Here is a 17,388-nt window from a genome sequence, read left to right on the forward strand (position 1 = left end):
TCAGAAGGACACGGGTTCTAATGTTGGATCTGGCACTTGTCTGCCTTGTGACTTTGGGCAAGTCACTTCATTTCTCTGTGCCTCATTCATTTATTCAATCATTTATTGAGCGCTTACTGTGTGCAGAGCACTGTATTAAGCGTTTGGGAGAGTGCAATGTAACAATAAACACATTCCCTGCCCACAACAAGCCTCAAGTTTTCCCAACTGTAAAATGGGGATTAAGGCTGGGAGCCCCATGTAGCACAGGGACTATGTCTAACCTGATTACTTTATATCTACCTAGAGCGTTAGTACAGTGCCTGGCAAATAGTAATCACTTAACAAATACCATTTTTAAAAACCAACAAAAAACATTCCCCAGCTTCTGTGGCCTGTCTCAGAGGTCAGATATCCCAGCAGCAGGTGTTCTGGTAAACAGCTCAACACCCTAAAATATGCCGCCCTCCTGCAGTGCGATGTGCAGCTGTGTTGGCTCTGTGAGGAATCCGTGACTTCAGCCAAAGAGGAGCCTTCTATTCGCACCCTTAATGCTCAGTACTTCCTGGGCAGAAGAGAGTTCAATCAATTATATTTATTGAGAGTTTACTGGGTGGAGGGCTCTGTATTAAGTGCTTGAGAGTTGGTCTGAAGAAGCTGACCTCAATGGTTCGGCTTCCTAAAGAGCCCCCGTGACCCCGCCCCGACCTGCCTTAGCCTTCTGGACTCACTAAGGGCTGGGACTCTCCTTCCCCTGATGCCACAGTGTGTGACATGAATAAGAAATGACGGCAACGTAATTGGAATATATGTCTGTCTCCCAAACACTCCCGACTCTAAATGCTCCTAACATCTCGTTTCGAATCCAATCATCCTGCACCCAGGTCACCACGCCAAATTGAATCCTTTTTTCCAGGCTCATCGATTGCTGGAAATACCCTAGGCTAATCAAAGAACAAATATTGTTCATCGTGGAAGAATGCAGAGTCATCACGAGGGCAACAGCAGGAAGGCGATAACGGGCAGAGTGGCAGGCGGAAGAGGGTGGGGTGACAGTGAGCGGCCAGAGCCCGGACACTCTCACCGCTTTAGAAATGGGGGGAGAGGTTTCAGGGGGGCTGGAGCCAGGTTGGTCCTCTTGGCAGCACCCCACTCTGGCCTTGCTATAAGGGATGGGAGGCATTGTGGTTGGAAGAGGGAGGGGACGCAGCCACCAACTGAGCTGGACTAGCTCAGCTTCTGTCTCTGTAAGATATTTTATGGGGTCCAATTAAGAAGGATGAGATTGAAGTTGATCTTTCTAATGGAGTCTCCTGCATAATTCTAGGACTCAAGCCCCAAAACTGCAGGCTCTTACAACAGTAACTTTTTATAAATCCCCCTCAACAGACACTAAGCACAACTAGCTCCTCAAGGTGACATTAGCCAGTGTAGGTCTACAACTCTGCCGACAAGTTTTCAAAACAGAAAACGTCGAAGGGAGAGGGAGAATAAATTAGCTTTGTCATAGGAAATCAAGCTGCAAATCACCCCTGAGGACTCAAATATCGGAACCAAAGTGATCGGTTTGCTACTCAACTAGAATCTCGTCCTTGAGAAGCTTAAAATACCTCACCAAGGATCTCTTCCTGCTTCCCGACAACCCAGGGAGACATATAAGGGTGATTAACCGCATTGTACAGATAAAGAGAACTGAGGCATAGAGAAGTAGGCTCGTCATAGTACAAATTCCCAGCCCACAGATATACTGTCTGTGGAGCTTTCATAAAGGTGTTTTCTTAAAGAATAGGTTATACACTAAATGATGAAAGGGCAACCATCCCCAGTTACACACAAGGAGGATTTGTTCCCTATCTCCCCTCCTAGAGTACAAGGTCCTGGAGGGCGGGTCATGTCTACCAACTCCGCTGTACTGAACTCTCCCAGTTGTTAAATTATGGTTCTCTGCACCACCCAAGTGTTCAGTAAATACTATTGATTGATTGATGGCCTTTGGGTGTGTGGTATCCTCCTTTCCTGTCTCCCATGAGACCTGCGTGATAGTTGTTAGCTGCTATGAAGCCAATTGGCTCCAGTCCTCTTGGTTCTACGTCATGGTTTCCCACATGTGTGAGACCTTCATGCAGCAGGCAACTCTGGTCCCTGCCAATTGCTGGGAAGGTAAAGCAGAAGCAACATGGCCTAGTGGATATAGCACAGGCCTAGGAGTCAAAAAGCCCTGGGTTCTAATCCGGTTCCACCACCTGTCTGCTATGTGACCTTGGGCAAGTCACTTCACTGTGCCTCAGTTACCTCATCTGTGAAATGGGGATTAAGACTGTGAGCCCCATGTGGGTCAGGGGTCTGTGTCCAACCTGATTACTCTGTATCTATCCCAGTGCTTATAACAGTGCCCTGCACATAGTAAGCGCTTAACAAATACCACTAAAAAAAACAAAAATCCAGGTGCAGCCTGCCTGACTCTCAGATCTCTGATGTCCTGTCCTTGCTGGGGCTCTAGCCACTTCCCCAAACCTGAGCTTTTCTATTTTACTCATGGGAGGCGGGCTGGAGACCAGACACTCTTTAGTAGTGACAACTGGGCACCAGTTTGGCCAACAATACAGAATTCCAAACCAAGAGATGTGGCATTTGTTGATTACTTACTATTTACCAATCACTCTTCCAAGTGCTAAGGAAGATACAAAATAATCAGGTCAGGCAAACACCACATCTCCCGGTGACCAGGACTCTGAACACCTGCAGGCCACTCTAGACCATAAAGCTCACTTTGGGCAGGGAAAGTGTCTGTTAATTCTGTTTCATGTATTTTGTTGTATTGTACTCTCCCAAGTGCCAGTATTGTGCTCTGCACATAGTAAGTGCTCGATAAACACCACTGATTGATGGATCTTAGAAATAAGCCAAAATCTGGCTACTAAACATGGCAGATAGTAAGATCAAAATGGGGTGGGGCCAGATGCAATGGAACAAGAGAGGGAAAGAGGGGCAAAGAACAGCACTCACCTGGTCCTTCCCTCACTGCTTCCCCACCACCACTTCCTTCTCCCTGGCTACTTCCTTCTCCCTGGCACCCTGGTGGAGGCACAAGCCAGTCCCTCTGGCCCATGCTTATGTTCTCTGCCTTCCCTCTTCTCTCCCTGCCACTCTTCACCACCTCTCTGAACTGCCCGTCCCCCAACCATGGGGTATTGAGATTTTTGCAACAGAGGTACTTTATGCATGGATCCTGTCACGACTATTCCTGGGACTTTCCCAGCTTCCCAGCTGCATGAGGGCCAAAGGAATCATGTTCACATGCCAGAGTGTTTCCCCATGTGGTTTCCCAGCAAGTAAGATAACAGTTTCAACAATGGGCAAACACCTTCTTGGTCAGCCTGAGCCCTGAAAAGATTCACAGAAAGGCAGGCTGTGTTTGGGCTGGAGCAGGGTGGCTAGCATCTCCTTTCCTGCTTCAGGTGACCTTGGGCAAAATGCCAGCTGTGTCTGGTGCACAACCTGCTAAATCACAGCATGGCAGTGGGGCAGTTCCACATTTGCAACTCTGCTGCCCTCCTGGAAGTCAGGTTGGAACCAGTTGGGTGTAGGATAACTACACCTGCAGCTCTCCTCAGGCTGGCTCTGGTCAGGTTGACCTAAGACCTGCGATTTTGGCCCAGGAAGGTTCTAATTTGTGAGCCTGTTAAATGGAATTCCCTGTGGCATCTGGAGAATCAATCAATTGTATTTGTTGAGCACTTAGTTATGCAGAGCACTGTACTAAGCACTTGGTAGAATACAATATAACAGAGACATTCGCTGCCCACAAGCTTTCAATCTAGAAGAGAAGACAGGAAAGGGGTAGTTCTCCCACTCCTTTCTGGGTCAACCTTGGACTTGCACCTTTTGTTCATTCCTCCCTCAGCCCCACAGCACTTAGGCACATATCCACAACATTAGTGTCCAAATCCCTTTTTAGACTGTAACCTCATTGTGGACAAAGAATGTGTCTACCAACTGAATTTACTCTCCCAAGCCCTTAATATGGGTCTCAGTAAGCACTTAATAACTATGGTCAATTGATTCAGCAACTTGGAACTTTCTCTTTATCATACCTTAAGTAATACCTTATAAACAGAATGTTGGGGTCCCTCTGGCCAGGGCTTGTAGCAGAGGCCCAAATTAGAGAGAAGGGGCAGGAGGCCCTCTAAACTATAAGCTCATCTGTAGACTGTAAGCTCGTTGGGGGCAGGGAATGTGTCATTTACTGTTACATTGTACTCTTCCAAGCACTTAGTACTGTCTCCACACACATTAAGCACTCAAATGAGTGAATAAATATGATTGACTGACCGCCCTCTCTATCTGGGAGAAGCCTATCTGTGATATCCAGGGTGACTGCCCTCTTCTCTTCCCCCTACTTCTAGGGAAGAAGCACCTCCCCACTTGGGGAGTAAGAGATGGTCAGTATCGAAGGACTGGAGCATCCGCCAGCTCCGCCACTTGTCCACTGTGTGATCTTCGGCAAGTCGCTTCACTTCTATGTGCCTCAGTTACCTCATCTGTAAAAGGGGGATTGAGACTGTGAGCCCCACATGGAACTGCGTCCAACTCGATTTGCTTGTAACCACCCTAGCGTCTCGCCTATCCCGCCGTTGACCCCTGGGCCACATCCTCCCGCGGTCCTGGAATGCCTTCCCTCCTCACCTCCGCCAAACTCATTCTCTTCCCCTTTTCACAACCCTACTTAAAATTCACCTCCTCCAAGAGGCCTTCCCAGACTGAGCTCCCCTTCTCCCTCTACTTCCTCTACCGCCCCCCCCACCTCTCCGCAGCTTAACCCTCTTTTCCCCCCATTTCCCTCTGCTCCTCCCCCTCTCCCTTCCCATCCCCTCAGCACTGTACTCGTCTGCTCGACTGTATATATTTTCATTACCCTATTTATTTTGTTAATGAAATGTACATCGCCTCGATTCTATTTAGTTGCCATTGTTTTTACGAGATGTTCTTCTCCTTGACTGTATTTATCACCATTGTTCTCGTCTGTCCGTCTCCCCCGATTAGACCGTAAGCCCGTCGAAGGACAGGAAATGTCTCTATCTGTTGCCGACTTGTTCATTCCAAGCGCTTAGTACAGTGCTCTGCACGTAGTAAGTGCTCAATAAATACTATTGAATGAATGAATAATAATAATGATGGTATTTGTTAAGCGCTATGTGCCAAGCACTGTTCTAAACCCTGGGGTAGATACAAGGTGATCAGGTTGTCCCATGTGGGGCTCACAAGTCTTAATCCCCATTTTACAGATGAGGTAACAGGCATAGAGAAGTTAAGTGACTTACCCAAAGTCACACAGCTGACAGTTGTTGGTTCTGGGATCAGAACCCATGACCTTTGACTCCCAAGCCCGTGCTCTTACAGTGCCTGGGACATGGTGAGTGCTTAAGAAATACCATCATTATTATTACTCCCCTAACCGCTTAGTACAGTGCTCTGCACACAGTAACTACACAATACCACTGATTGATTGATTCTTCAAAGGCAGAGGGGGAGGCAGAGAGAGGGGGATAATACCCCTCCTTCTCTCCTACCCACCCTCACCCGGCATCTCCCTAGAGAGACCTGCAGCTCTCAGCCAGCAGCTGAGAGGCCCAAGCCCTGCTCCCAGGCCCTCTGTAGCCCCCTCCGCATCTGCTTTCTGAAGGAGGGCTCCGAGTGGCGCAGTGCAGGTCGCTGCAGGCCCAAGGCTGCCCGCCGGGCTTCAGAAGCTGCCAGCCAACCAAATGTAAGCATGGAGAGGGAGAATCAGGTTTCACAAGCTTTGGGATTCAGGGCAGAGGTTGCCGCCAGGCACGGCAGGACAGGGCAAGCCCGGCGCCTCCGCCAGGGCCCTGACTACTTCTTCTAGGACCTGCCCCCTGTGTCCAAATCTCCTCTCCCAAGGTCTGGTTTCGAAGGAGGAGAACTGGCGCAGAGAAGGGAAAACCTCCGGGAAACACCACCAGTTGCCACAAGGACGATCGTCTTAAGGAACATAAGTAGGTGACCAGCCTTGGTTGAACTACATGGTTGGAGGCGCTGAGAGTGGGCGGGGGGAGGCCCACACAAGGTGGGGTAGGCCAATCGGGAGGAGAGCCCTTCCTGCTTTTTTTACGGTGGGAAAAGGTCCAGGTTTCAGGCTCCTGGAGCCAAGCCGAAACCTTTCATGTTCTCTCTTCCCTCTTCCCCCATTTTGTTCTGCTTCTTCCTCCTAGTGGGGAGAGGTAACTCTTCACTGCCCTCTTCTGGACAGAAGGAGGGGCCTGGGCCCCAGACCTCAACTAAGGGGGCTTAGTACTAAGAAAAATCAATCCTATTTACTGAGCGCTGGGTGCAGAGCACTGTACTAAGCGCTTGGGAAAGCACAACAAAGCAGAGTTCATAGACGCAATCCCTGCCCCCAACGAGTTTACAGTCTAGAGGACTGTGAGTGAAAAGGGGTGAGGAGTCAGGCTTAAAAAATGGGGAGAATTGGGGAAACATCTGCCCCCACCAGGAAAGCTGTGTGGGACTGCTCATTGCTTCTGCAGAAACAGCATGACATAGTGGATAGAGCACAGGCCTGGGCACCAGAAGGTCATGGGTTCTCATCCCCGCTCCGCCACTTGTCCGCTGTGTGACCTTGGGCAAATCGTATCTCTTCTCTGGGCCTCAGTTACCTCATCTGTAAAAGGGGGATTGAGACTGGGAGCCCCACGTGGGACAGGGTCTGGGTCCAACTCGATCCAACTCGATTTGCTTGTATGAACCCCAGTGCTTAGTATAGTGTTTGGCACATAGTAAGCACATAATAATAATAATGGTATGTGTTAAGAGCTTACTGTGCTTACTTATAGTAAGCGCTTAAATACCATTATTATTATATACCAGGCACTGTTCTAAGCTCTGGAGTAGATACAAGGTAATCAGGTTGTCCCACGTGGGGCTCAGTCTTAATCCCCATTTTACAGATGAGGAAACTGAGGCACAGAAAATTTAAGTGGTTTGCCCAAGGTCACACAGCAGACAAGTGGGGGAACACAGCCACCGGCTGAGACTTTCCTCATAAGGGTGGAGAGGGGGAAGCCAAGGGCCGTGAGTAACCACAAGGAAGAGGACCTCTGGACACAGTTAGGAGGCAGGACTTCCTTGTTATAGGGAGCTGTGGGTGTACAGTGGATAGGGAAGAGCATTAGAAAAAAATAACTGTGAGAATCTAGACAAAGGGGCTTTCCATAGGTTGTAGGGAACGGGCAAAAGGAGAAAACAAGGCAGGCTCCTCCTCCCACTGCTTTCCAGGAAGGGAACACCCCCTGCCCCAGGACTGACAGGTGTTCTTGCCCAGTCCTATTCTGGTCCCTGCAAGTAGGGGTGGGAAGGATTTGCTCAAGCACTCATCTCTCCTCCCAACACCCTCCCACCCCCTCACACCTGCCTAAAAGGACAGAATACCCTGCAGGGTAGGGGCTGTGTCTGGTCTGATTCTTACTTACTAAACAGTGTCAGACTGGGCCCATCCCAGGTAGGGCAGGGAAGACATGCTACTTCTAGCCACTTTCATTGGCTCTCACTCCCTTCCTTTTCACCAACACCCCCAAAGCCTAGGTTTGATCCACCTCTATAGCTCTGATGGGAGGCTGAACTGGGACACGGAAGAGCATGTAGAGTCCAAATTGGTAAAGGGAAGGGTGGGGAATGGGGAGAGGGTCCTGACTGAGAAGTGGGCCGATGGGTTAAGCCCAGTGGTGGTCTGGGTTTAGCTCCAGAACAAAGTAGGACCGCTAAAAGCAACTAGCTTCCCCATGGCCGACTCCCTTGGTGGGCTTTAGGGACAGTAGTGGGCAGGGTCCTGCTCCATCCAGGTAAGAAGAGAGAGTGGCTTTGAAGGTGGACCCACCTTTTCCGCTTACTTCTGTACAGGAAGACAGTTCTGGTGTTCAGATTCAGGCACTTAGTCATCACTGGCAACTTTGTTCATTAACTTCTCTTCCAGAAACAGAGGTCCTTGAAGCGCCTGAACCTCAGGGATGAAAAAGAAAAGCAGCATCGCCTAGTGCATAGAACATGGGCCTGAGAGTCGGAGGACCTGGGTTCTAATCCTGACTCTGCCACTTGTCTGCTGCGTGTCCTTGAGCAAGTCTTTTAACTTCTCGTTACCTCAGTAGAGAAGCAGCGTGGCTCAGTAGAAAGAGCCCGGGCTTGGGAGTCAGAGTTGGTTCAAATCCCGGCTCTGCCACTTGTCAACTGTGTGACTGTGGGCAAGTCATTGCCATTGTTCTCGTCTGTCCGTCTCCCCCGATTAGACTGTAAGCCCGTCAAACGGCAGGGACAGTCTCTATCTGTTGCCGACTTGTTCATTCCAAGCGCTTAGTACAGTGCTCTGCACATAGTAAGCGCTCAATAAATACTATTGAATGAAAAGTCACTTAACTTCTCTGTGCCTCAGTTCCCTCATCTGTAAAATGGGGATTAACTGTGAGCCTCACGTGGGACAACCTGATTACCCTGTATCACCCCCAGCGCTTAGAACAGTGTTCTGCACATAGCAAGCACTTAAATACCAACAGTATTATTATCTCATCTGTAAAATAGGGATTAAGATTTTGAGCCCCATATGGTACAGAGACTGGGTCCAACCTGATTGGCTTGTATCTACCCCAGTGCTTAGTTCAGTCCAGAGGTCTTCAGAGGCACTGAACTAGGTACCTGAGCTGTTGGGGGACTTGGAAAGGAACAAGTGTCCCTCCCCAACAAGATAATTCCTTTCTAAATGGGCCCCCAGGAACACACATAAGAACCTGCTGCATTTCAGCCCCTATTCTCAGAGCTTTAACAAACTTCCTACAAAGCCCCCTGGAGACTAAAGCTAACCTGAAGAAAGGAGGAATAAATTTAGCCCTGAAAATTACTTCCCCTCCTTCTCCTTCTGTCCCCATGTGGGATCTGCCTTGTGGGAGAACCAGTTTAAACAGCTCGCCTTTGCCTATCTATTTCAGCTTGGGAACTCCAGTTACATTGCTGTGGATTTGCCTTGGGAAGATAGGGCGTCTATCTCTACTTAGATTTATTGGGGGTGGGAAAGAACTCCTGATAAGGAGCCCCAGGTGTCAGAGGCTGTGAAAAATGGAAATCCCCCAGCAATCCTCAGGGAAGAGAGTTAATCCCCTCCTAATCTTATCAACCTCAGTAGGGAGCTTGTAGTTGAAAGGCAGGATCAGAGCAAGTATAGAGGAGTGGGGTTAGTTGCTGTGCAGGGGAGGGGGAAGGCTGAACTTGAGAAGGTTGCACAAGGAGGCAGTGGGCAGAGGTCCAGTGAGCACCTGGGAGCCCCTTCTCTGCCATCCAGCTCCTTCCTATCCAGGAAGGAAAAAAATGTCCTCTTGCTGCATGTTGCAGCTAGACAACAAGATTCTGGCCCTCTCCCCCCCTTACCATGTCAACGGAGTCACTGCTCCCACTCTCTTTCTGTCCTTCTCCCCTGATATTTGAAATAAACATATATGGAATTCCTTTTTCCCCTCTAGGGCCAGTTCAGAGGAACTGCCTGACTCCTGATTCATAGGGGAATTTGAGCTTGTTCAGTGGACAGGCCAGCAAAGGGCAGGGACTGTCTCTATCTGTTACCAATTTGTACATTCCAAGTGCTTAGTACAGTGCTCTGCACATAGTAAGTGCTCAATAAATACTATTGAATGAATGAATGAACCAGCCTGACCTAGTGGACAGAGCACAGGCTTGGGAGTCAAAAGGATGTGGGTTTTAATCTCGGGTCTGCCACTCGTCTGTGGTGTGACCGTGGGCAAGTCATTTAACTTCTCTGTGCCTCAGTTACCTCATCTGTGAAATGGGGATTAAGTCTGAGACACCCAGGTGGGACATGGCCTAGATCCAACTTGATTTGCTTGTGTCTACCCTAGCATTTAGTATAGTGCCTGCACAAAGTAACAACAACAAAAAAAATCAAAACACAGTCCCCTCCAGGGAAACTCAAGCATTCCGGTGACCAGTGAAGTAGCATGTTCTAGTGGAAAGAGCACGGGCCTGGAAGTCAGAGGACGCGGACTCAATTCCGGCTCTGGCACATGTCTGCTGTGTGACCTTGGGCAATTCATTTCACTTCTCTGTGCCTCAGTTCCTTCCTGTAAAATTTAGATGAAGACCGTGAGCCCCATGCGGGATATGGACCGTGTCCAACCTGATTACCACGTAACTGCCCCAGGGCCTAGAACAGTGCTTGGCACATATTAAGTGCCGAAATACCTCAATTATTATTAGACGTTGAGGCAGGCCACTGGAGAAACAAGTGGACGCCCACTCTTTTTGGTTTCATCTACAGGAAGGAGCAGGAAGAGGGGGTCCCTCAAAGCTCCGCTCTGTGGTAGGGCAACCCTCCTTGAGAAGGCTAACCTCAGTGTAGTGAGTCAGCCCCTTCGGCCCCTCTTTCTGGCTTCTCATCCTCTGCAGCCCAGGGAGGCAGGCACTCGATCCAAACCACAACTAGAGAAAAAGAAACTGAATTGAAGTAGTGGGATATGAAAGGGAATTACTGCACCCCACCACTCCTCTTTCGGTTTTCAGTAAGAGTGCCTTTAATAAAAAGTTCCGTTACGCTCACACGATTGTCATCCTTTAGCTTCGTACATACAAAACAATAAAAAAAAAGCAAACTATAGACATTTGATATAAAAATGCAGTCATCGGACAAGTTGAAATGGAAACCTTCCAGGAATTAGAGAGATAGTGGTGACACCAAGAAGGCAGGCGGTGGAGTGACTCTAGCCTGCATCTACCAAGGGACAGGGGCTGAGTCTCTTTGCCCTCACTACCATGGCAAACCAAGCTGTGGAACAGGAGAGGACCAGCCTCCATCCTTGGGTTCTTTGGATAGGACAGAGCCAGAAGCACGGAATTCTTCCCTGGGGAGGAAGAGCGGCCATTAAGGCACTGCCAAACCAATGCCCCGTCAGACCGTCCAAGGTCTAAGCTATGTAGCTGGATGGTACCACTAGACATTGAACATCGGTCTAAGCATCCTTCAGGTAGATTTGGATCCACCGAAGACTCTTTCCCAGCCCTCAGGGGCACACGCGAAAAGCAGGCCTCCCCCTTAGAAATGACAAGAGTTGTAAATCGAAATCATATTCGCAATCTGGTCCAAGTCTCTTCAAGAGCTGCAAGGTCACTCCCATCCTCAGAAGCTCTGGGAGAGGAGGGAAGACTAGGTAGTTCATTGGTCCGTGGGTCCGGATGCAAGTTTTCCCAGCCCAAACGATACGAGGTATCTTGGTGGGACCGAGTCAGATTCATCTCGGAGGTACAGCTCCAAGCCTCTTGTTGGCTCCTCCAAGCCGGAGCGAGTGTGAAGGTCAACAGGGACGATACCCAGCCCCAGAAATGGGGCGGCGGTGGGCGGTGGGGAGGGGAGGAAGTGGACGAGGGGGCTCTGCCTAGTCATCCTCCCCACCGCCGTACATGTCGGCCAGCTTCTTGAAGCGATTGCCCCACTCATTCAGATAGTTGTAGTCCTGGTCTTGGTCTGCATCAGAGGTGGTCAGGGAGCTCAGGGACCCCGCGTCCGAGCCGCTGCCCTCGTAGTCGAACACCAGCAAGGAGTCATAGGGCGGGGCGGTGGGGTCGCCGTTGGCAGCCTTCAGATTCTGCAGAGGGGGGGAACATTCATTCACTCAACCGTATTTACTGAGCACTTACTCTGTGCGAAGCACTATACTACAATACTACTATACAACAATGTACTACATCTGTAGAACAACAATAATAATGGTATTTGCTAAACACTTACTATGTGCCAAGCACTGTTCTAAGCACTGGTGTAGATACAAATTAATCAGGTTGGACACAGTCCCTGTCCCACCTGGGGCTCACACTCTTAATCCTCATTTTACAGATGAGGGAACTGAGGCCCAGAGAAGTTAAGTGCCTTGCCCAAGGGCACACAGCAGACATGTGGTGGAGCCAGGATTAGAACTCAAGGTCTTCTGACTCCCAGGCCCATGCTCTATCCACTAAGCCATGCCTATTTCTGAAAACACATTCTCTGCCCACAACGAGTTTACAGTCTAGTTTACATGTATAATCTTAGTACCAACCTGGGCCAAAGACCTTGGTCTCGGCGAACTACAAGAAACTTCTGCTCCTCTGCCCTGCCTCGCCTCCGTGCTTTTGTCTGGATCTGCTGCCTTTTCCAGATGTAGGATTAGGGATACAGATAAACTTGGCTTGTGGGGGGAGGGGTTGCACATTAAAACAAGTTGTACCGAAACTGTCTCGGGCAAGAAGCCATTAGGCCTCTTTAACCCGTTGGCAAAGATATTTTCAAAAAGGTATGTTTTTCTTGCTAGATTAACTGGGCTGTGCTCACTTTAGAGACCATACGGTCATTAGGAACCAAACCGGTTCTACTTCAAAGAGTTGAGGCTACACCAAATGAAGCATTTTCTTTCAGCAGTAAACCGAGTGTGAAAGTGCTCCAGTAAGACTCCTAAAATCAGTGGATTCAACCCAAACAAAAGCCCCATTGTCTCAGGAAAGAGCTTAAAATCCTTTGCAGGTATTTTCTCATCTTCCTTCTGCAGTGCTGAAGACAAGTTAGGGCCAGGGATTATTCACTACGTTTGGCATAACAGTAACCTTGTTGAAGCAGGGAACACAACTACCAACTCTTACACTGTGTTCGCCCAACTGCTGAGTATAGTGCTCTGCACACAGTAAGTGCTCAATACCATTGATTGATTGACTGATTGAAGATAACCTTGGTTGGACAGCCCTCTGTGATAAAATGGGTGGCTAGGGGTCCAGCCAACAGGCCTTTGGACAAGAACAAGGAAGAGTTAATTTCAAAAGCAAGAGAAATCTGGCATTCTGACTGATTCCTTCATAATAATAATAATAATGTTGGTATTTGTTAAGTGCTTACTATGTGCAGAGCACTGTTCTAAGCACTGGGGTAGAGACAAGGTAATCAGATTGTCCCACGTGAGGCTCACAGTCTTAGTCCCCATTTTACAGATGAGGGAACTGAGGCACAGAGAAGTGAAGCGACCTGTCCACAGTCACACAGCTGACAAGTGGCAGAGCTGGGATTCAAACCCATGACCTCTGACTCCCAAGCCCAGGTTCTTTCCACTGAGCCACCCTGCTTCTCATGAATAGACTCAAATTTTCTTCCCAAAGACCTCTTGAGGGCTCCTAAAGCCACTTCTATCTATCCTCTGCTTATTATCCCCATTACCCCTTTACCAGAGTGAAAGGGCCATACTTCATCATTGCTATCCTCCCCTTCCCCGTTTGTTCAACCACCTCAAACATTTTCTTCAGCCCCGCAAGAGCCCTGCCCCAAGCTTGACAGACACCATACTCCCTGGGACGGAACCCCCTCCTCACCTCAATGATGAAATTGCCGATCTCATCGGGATTGGCTGGACGTGGCCGGTATAGGGGAGGAGGTGTGAAAGTGGGTACCACATCATTCCGGAAGATCACTTCTGGCCGGGAGTCCAGGCCTCGGTGCAACTGAGTGATGTCGTAATCCTGAAAAGGGAATTGTGATTAAGAAAGGATATTAGAAGTCCAAACAAATTCTGAAATCAGGCACTTGGAAACGAATAGCTTGGTAGCTTGGCCATGACTTCTATGCCTTGGTCTGAGTTAGAGTAGAACAAGAGACTGAAATGACTGATTTCCAGCCCTCAAGAGGCTGTGGGAAGGGAAACTGGCTTTTGGTGGAATGAACCTCTTGGTTGGAAGCGACCAGAGGTGGAGTTCAAATAGTCAACCTCCCACCTACATCCCCAGCTGCTCCAACTCCATGCTGCCACATGCAAACCACTTGAGAACTGGGATTCAACCCCCTGCTTTTCAGCAAAAGTCTTCATTATTATCCCCTCCCCTCCATGCAGACTCCCCACCTGGTTCTTTTCCCCCCATTATCCCCTCACAACTAAGCATCAGACTCCCTACCTGGTCCTCTTCACCACCTCCCTCCTCTCCATAGTAAAACACATTGTCCCTGGTGTCATCTTCTGGAAGCAGAAGGGGTTCCTTGACCCTCCTCTTCCTTCGCACCAGCAAGAGGAGTGCAAGCAGGAAGACTGGAAAGGAAAGGCAAAGTAAAAAAAAAGTTGACAAAGCTCAGACATCAAGGGGGCCTCTCCCATGCCTAAAGGGGAAAGTAAGAAAGAGGTCTAGACAGCAAACTAATGAAACAAACTTTTTACAAACTGCCCCAGAACTGCAGGGCAGAGCTTTGGTCATTTAATTACTTCACCAGGTCTGACTTCTAACCCTGTCCCTCCCTCCAAATTAGTAGTCAACTACATACTTAGCAGGGCCAGGATGATTCCTAGGATGGGCAGGACAAAGCCGGCCTTCCAGGGCTCTGGACACACTTTGACATAGCCCTCGCAGTCACACACAGTTGCCTTGATCACAGTCAGCTGGTCCTTGTCTTGGTTGTCGTACAGAGTCAGGTAGACATTGTAGGTATCCTTAGTCAAGACTTTTTTTAGGGACAGGGCCACGGCATCACCTAGGAGGGACAGATTATTGTGTAAATTGACTAACAACATAGAATCAGTGGTCCAACGCCCCAGGGATTGAGTTTCCAGACTTGGTTTTGTCACTAGTTTTCCGTAGGTGATTGTCTGGCAAGCTGTTTGATATGTGCCCTCCTCAGTTTCTTTGCCTGCAAAGTGCATCATCAGATGTGAGAATGAGAACTATCCAAAGAGCTTTAAGCTCCTGTGACCCATTTAGTCAATTGTACTTACTGTGTGCAGAGTACTGAAGTGCATGGGAGTGTACAACAGAGTTGATAGACCTGACCTGAAAGCTTACAGTCTAGAGGAGGAAAACAGACAATATAAATAAATGTACATAATTCTGTGAAGCTCAGGGACGAATAAAGGGTGCAAGTCCAAGTGAAAGGGTGATGCACTGTCCAGATGGCAGAGTTGCTTGTAAAGAAATTATTTTCCATTAGATTGAATGGTCTCTGTAATCAGAGACAGGTGTTTCGCTTCCATTGTACTCTTCCCCCAAGTGCTTAGTACATACAGTGCTTTCCTCAATGGAAGTGCTCAATAAACACAATTGAATGAATGCATGAATACTATTATTACAACTATTTTTCACTAGGTTTTACAATTATTGGTCAATCTATTGATCATGTTAGTTTGATTATAATGTATCAGTAGTATTTATTATTGAGCACCTTTTCTCTGGGCAGAACACTGGACTTAACACTTTTGAGAGTTAGTAGACATCTCTCCTGCCCTCAAGGAGTTTACAATCCAGCAGGGGTGACAAACACTAAAAGAAATTATTTGAGTTTTCCTTCCCAAACACCTGAGTTCTGTCATCTCTGGCTTGACATGGACTACTTTCCATGCAATAGATGGACAGGGAAGCTTGCCAGGCCCCTGCTGCTGTCCACATCTGGTATCCAGCTTCCACCAGGCCTCTGGTTCTTACACGCAGAGAGATGTAACAACTCCTAGCTGCCAGGAGATGCTGTGAAAGAAGCTAATTTTCCCTAATGCAGATGATCACCACCCCCCCAAGCCAGGCAAATATATAAAAGGACACTTCAACACCCCAATTTTGTGTTGGGTAGGGGAGAGAAAGAAGGCTGGGGCATGACAGTACCCCCCAAAAGTTAGGGCCATTTCCAATTTCACCTACTTCACTCCCAGCATAGCCCAACCCGGGACAATTCAGACATTCCCACTTTTCACCTTAGGAAAGCAGAGGGGTGGGCTTGCAGTTTCGACAACCTGAAACTAAATGAGCTCCTACCCTACCCTGCAGAAGCCCTCCCTCTCCCCATTCAGATTTGGGTTTCACCGGGATTTTGTTGGATCATGTTCTTGGTCAATGGATCTTCTGTTCTTTTTCTCACTCATCATATGATACATTAGATTTTTATGTGCATTGAAGATAATTCAAAGAAAAGAAATTAAAATGTGGGGAAATCCAGGGCAGAAGAGATGCCAAATAACTCAGTTCCACTTCCACTTCTAAGCCTAAATCACTTTGAGTTTAATCCTCCCTCTTTCGCTTTCCTCCCGCCCCCGCTCCTCCATCCACCGCCAAAAAAACATCATCAGTTGGACTCTCACCAAATAAACAGGACTAACGCGTTAGCTTGTTATGTATTTCCTGAATGTTTCCTCTGAAATATTCTAACTGAAAAACCTCATTCCTACAAAATTCACCTCACTATTTCTCCAGTGCCCGGTGTTTCTTATCCGAAATTGCCTGCTATTCTCCACCTTGGCTCCCTGTCCCGTCTCAGTAAAGTGGCTGCCCCTTCAAACAATCAGTGGTATTCACTGAGCGCTTACCAGGTAGAGCACTGTACTAAATGCTAGGGAGAATACAATACAGGGTTGATAGACACAGTTCCCTCTCCCTAACCTCTGATGACCAACAGCATGAACTGCTGGGCAGATAGGAGAGAGGGGAAGAGGGGTAAGATCTGCCACGTCTAACAAAGCCCATAAAGCATTACACGGGTGGATTGTCCTAATTCGGCGGACGGGCTTTCCGGCCTTGCAACAGAAGGCCGCTTCTGTTAATCCGGCAGGGCTGACATTCTAACCCTGCCTGGAAAGAAGGTTCTGGCTCTGGTTTCTTCACAGGAAGATGGAAGAATACATAATGCTCTGGACTTGTAAGCCCCCACCAGCTCAGTCCTGACTCAGCTTCTCCTTCCCGACAATACCAGGCGAGCCTATCGGTGAGTCGGTTACCTCTCTCGTTGATCTCGGCTGTCCAGTGGATATCGGAGTCGTGTGTAAGCTGAGCCCTGAAAGGGGTGGTGTTCGGGGGCTGGTCTTGGTCTGTGATGTTGAGCACCTGGGGCACGGGGTTGTGATTGCAGACGGTGATCTGTTGTGGCTGCGGGACGGGGCCGTGGTCATTCACATCCAGGAGGGTCATGAGGAAAGTCCCTGTGCCAGTAGCGGGAGGGCTTCCTGTTGGGGATCAAACATATGACACACCTCTTTTAGGGCATGTTGCTTTGGGCTCCCCTCCACCCCACAGAACCTTTGGATTTATTTCTGGTTTGGCCCAGAGGTACGAATTTTCAAAACTCAGATTTTGAGTACATATTATCAAGTCCTCAATCCAGCTCTAGCACTTCCAGAAAGTGGAAAAAAACAACAACCAGGAGTCTCCCTCAGCATTGGGGTTTTAGGCATATGTGACCTGCAGCACCTGTTTGCATTCCTCAATCAATCAACGGTACTTATTGAGCATTTACTCTGTGCAGAACACCATACAAAGGGCTTGGGAGAATACAACATTCTAGAAGCAGCATGGCCTTGGGGAAAGAATCAGAGGATTTGGGTTCTAATCCCAGTTCTGCCAAATGCTGTGTGACCTTGGGTA

The 17,388-nt window shown here is 48.5% G+C and overlaps 1 protein-coding gene across 1 annotated transcript in view; it reads right to left on the reverse strand.

Moving 5' to 3' along the window:
* Positions 1–10,541: 10,541 nt before the first annotated feature.
* The window catches only part of CDH3 (cadherin 3), a 39,434-nt gene continuing 32,587 nt past the window's right edge, over positions 10,542–17,388 (reverse strand). Inside the window, exons 12-16 of the mRNA XM_029076124.2 lie at positions 16,746–16,970; positions 14,315–14,521; positions 13,954–14,084; positions 13,378–13,524; positions 10,542–11,633 (exon numbers count right to left, since the gene is read on the reverse strand). Coding sequence (XP_028931957.1) covers positions 11,424–11,633; positions 13,378–13,524; positions 13,954–14,084; positions 14,315–14,521; positions 16,746–16,970 — 920 coding nt within the window. The 3' untranslated portion in view covers positions 10,542–11,423. The remainder of the gene's footprint in view (positions 11,634–13,377; positions 13,525–13,953; positions 14,085–14,314; positions 14,522–16,745; positions 16,971–17,388) is intronic.

This window comes from Ornithorhynchus anatinus, chromosome 11, assembly GCF_004115215.2.
Source record: "Ornithorhynchus anatinus isolate Pmale09 chromosome 11, mOrnAna1.pri.v4, whole genome shotgun sequence".
Classification (NCBI taxonomy): domain Eukaryota; kingdom Metazoa; phylum Chordata; class Mammalia; order Monotremata; family Ornithorhynchidae; genus Ornithorhynchus; species Ornithorhynchus anatinus.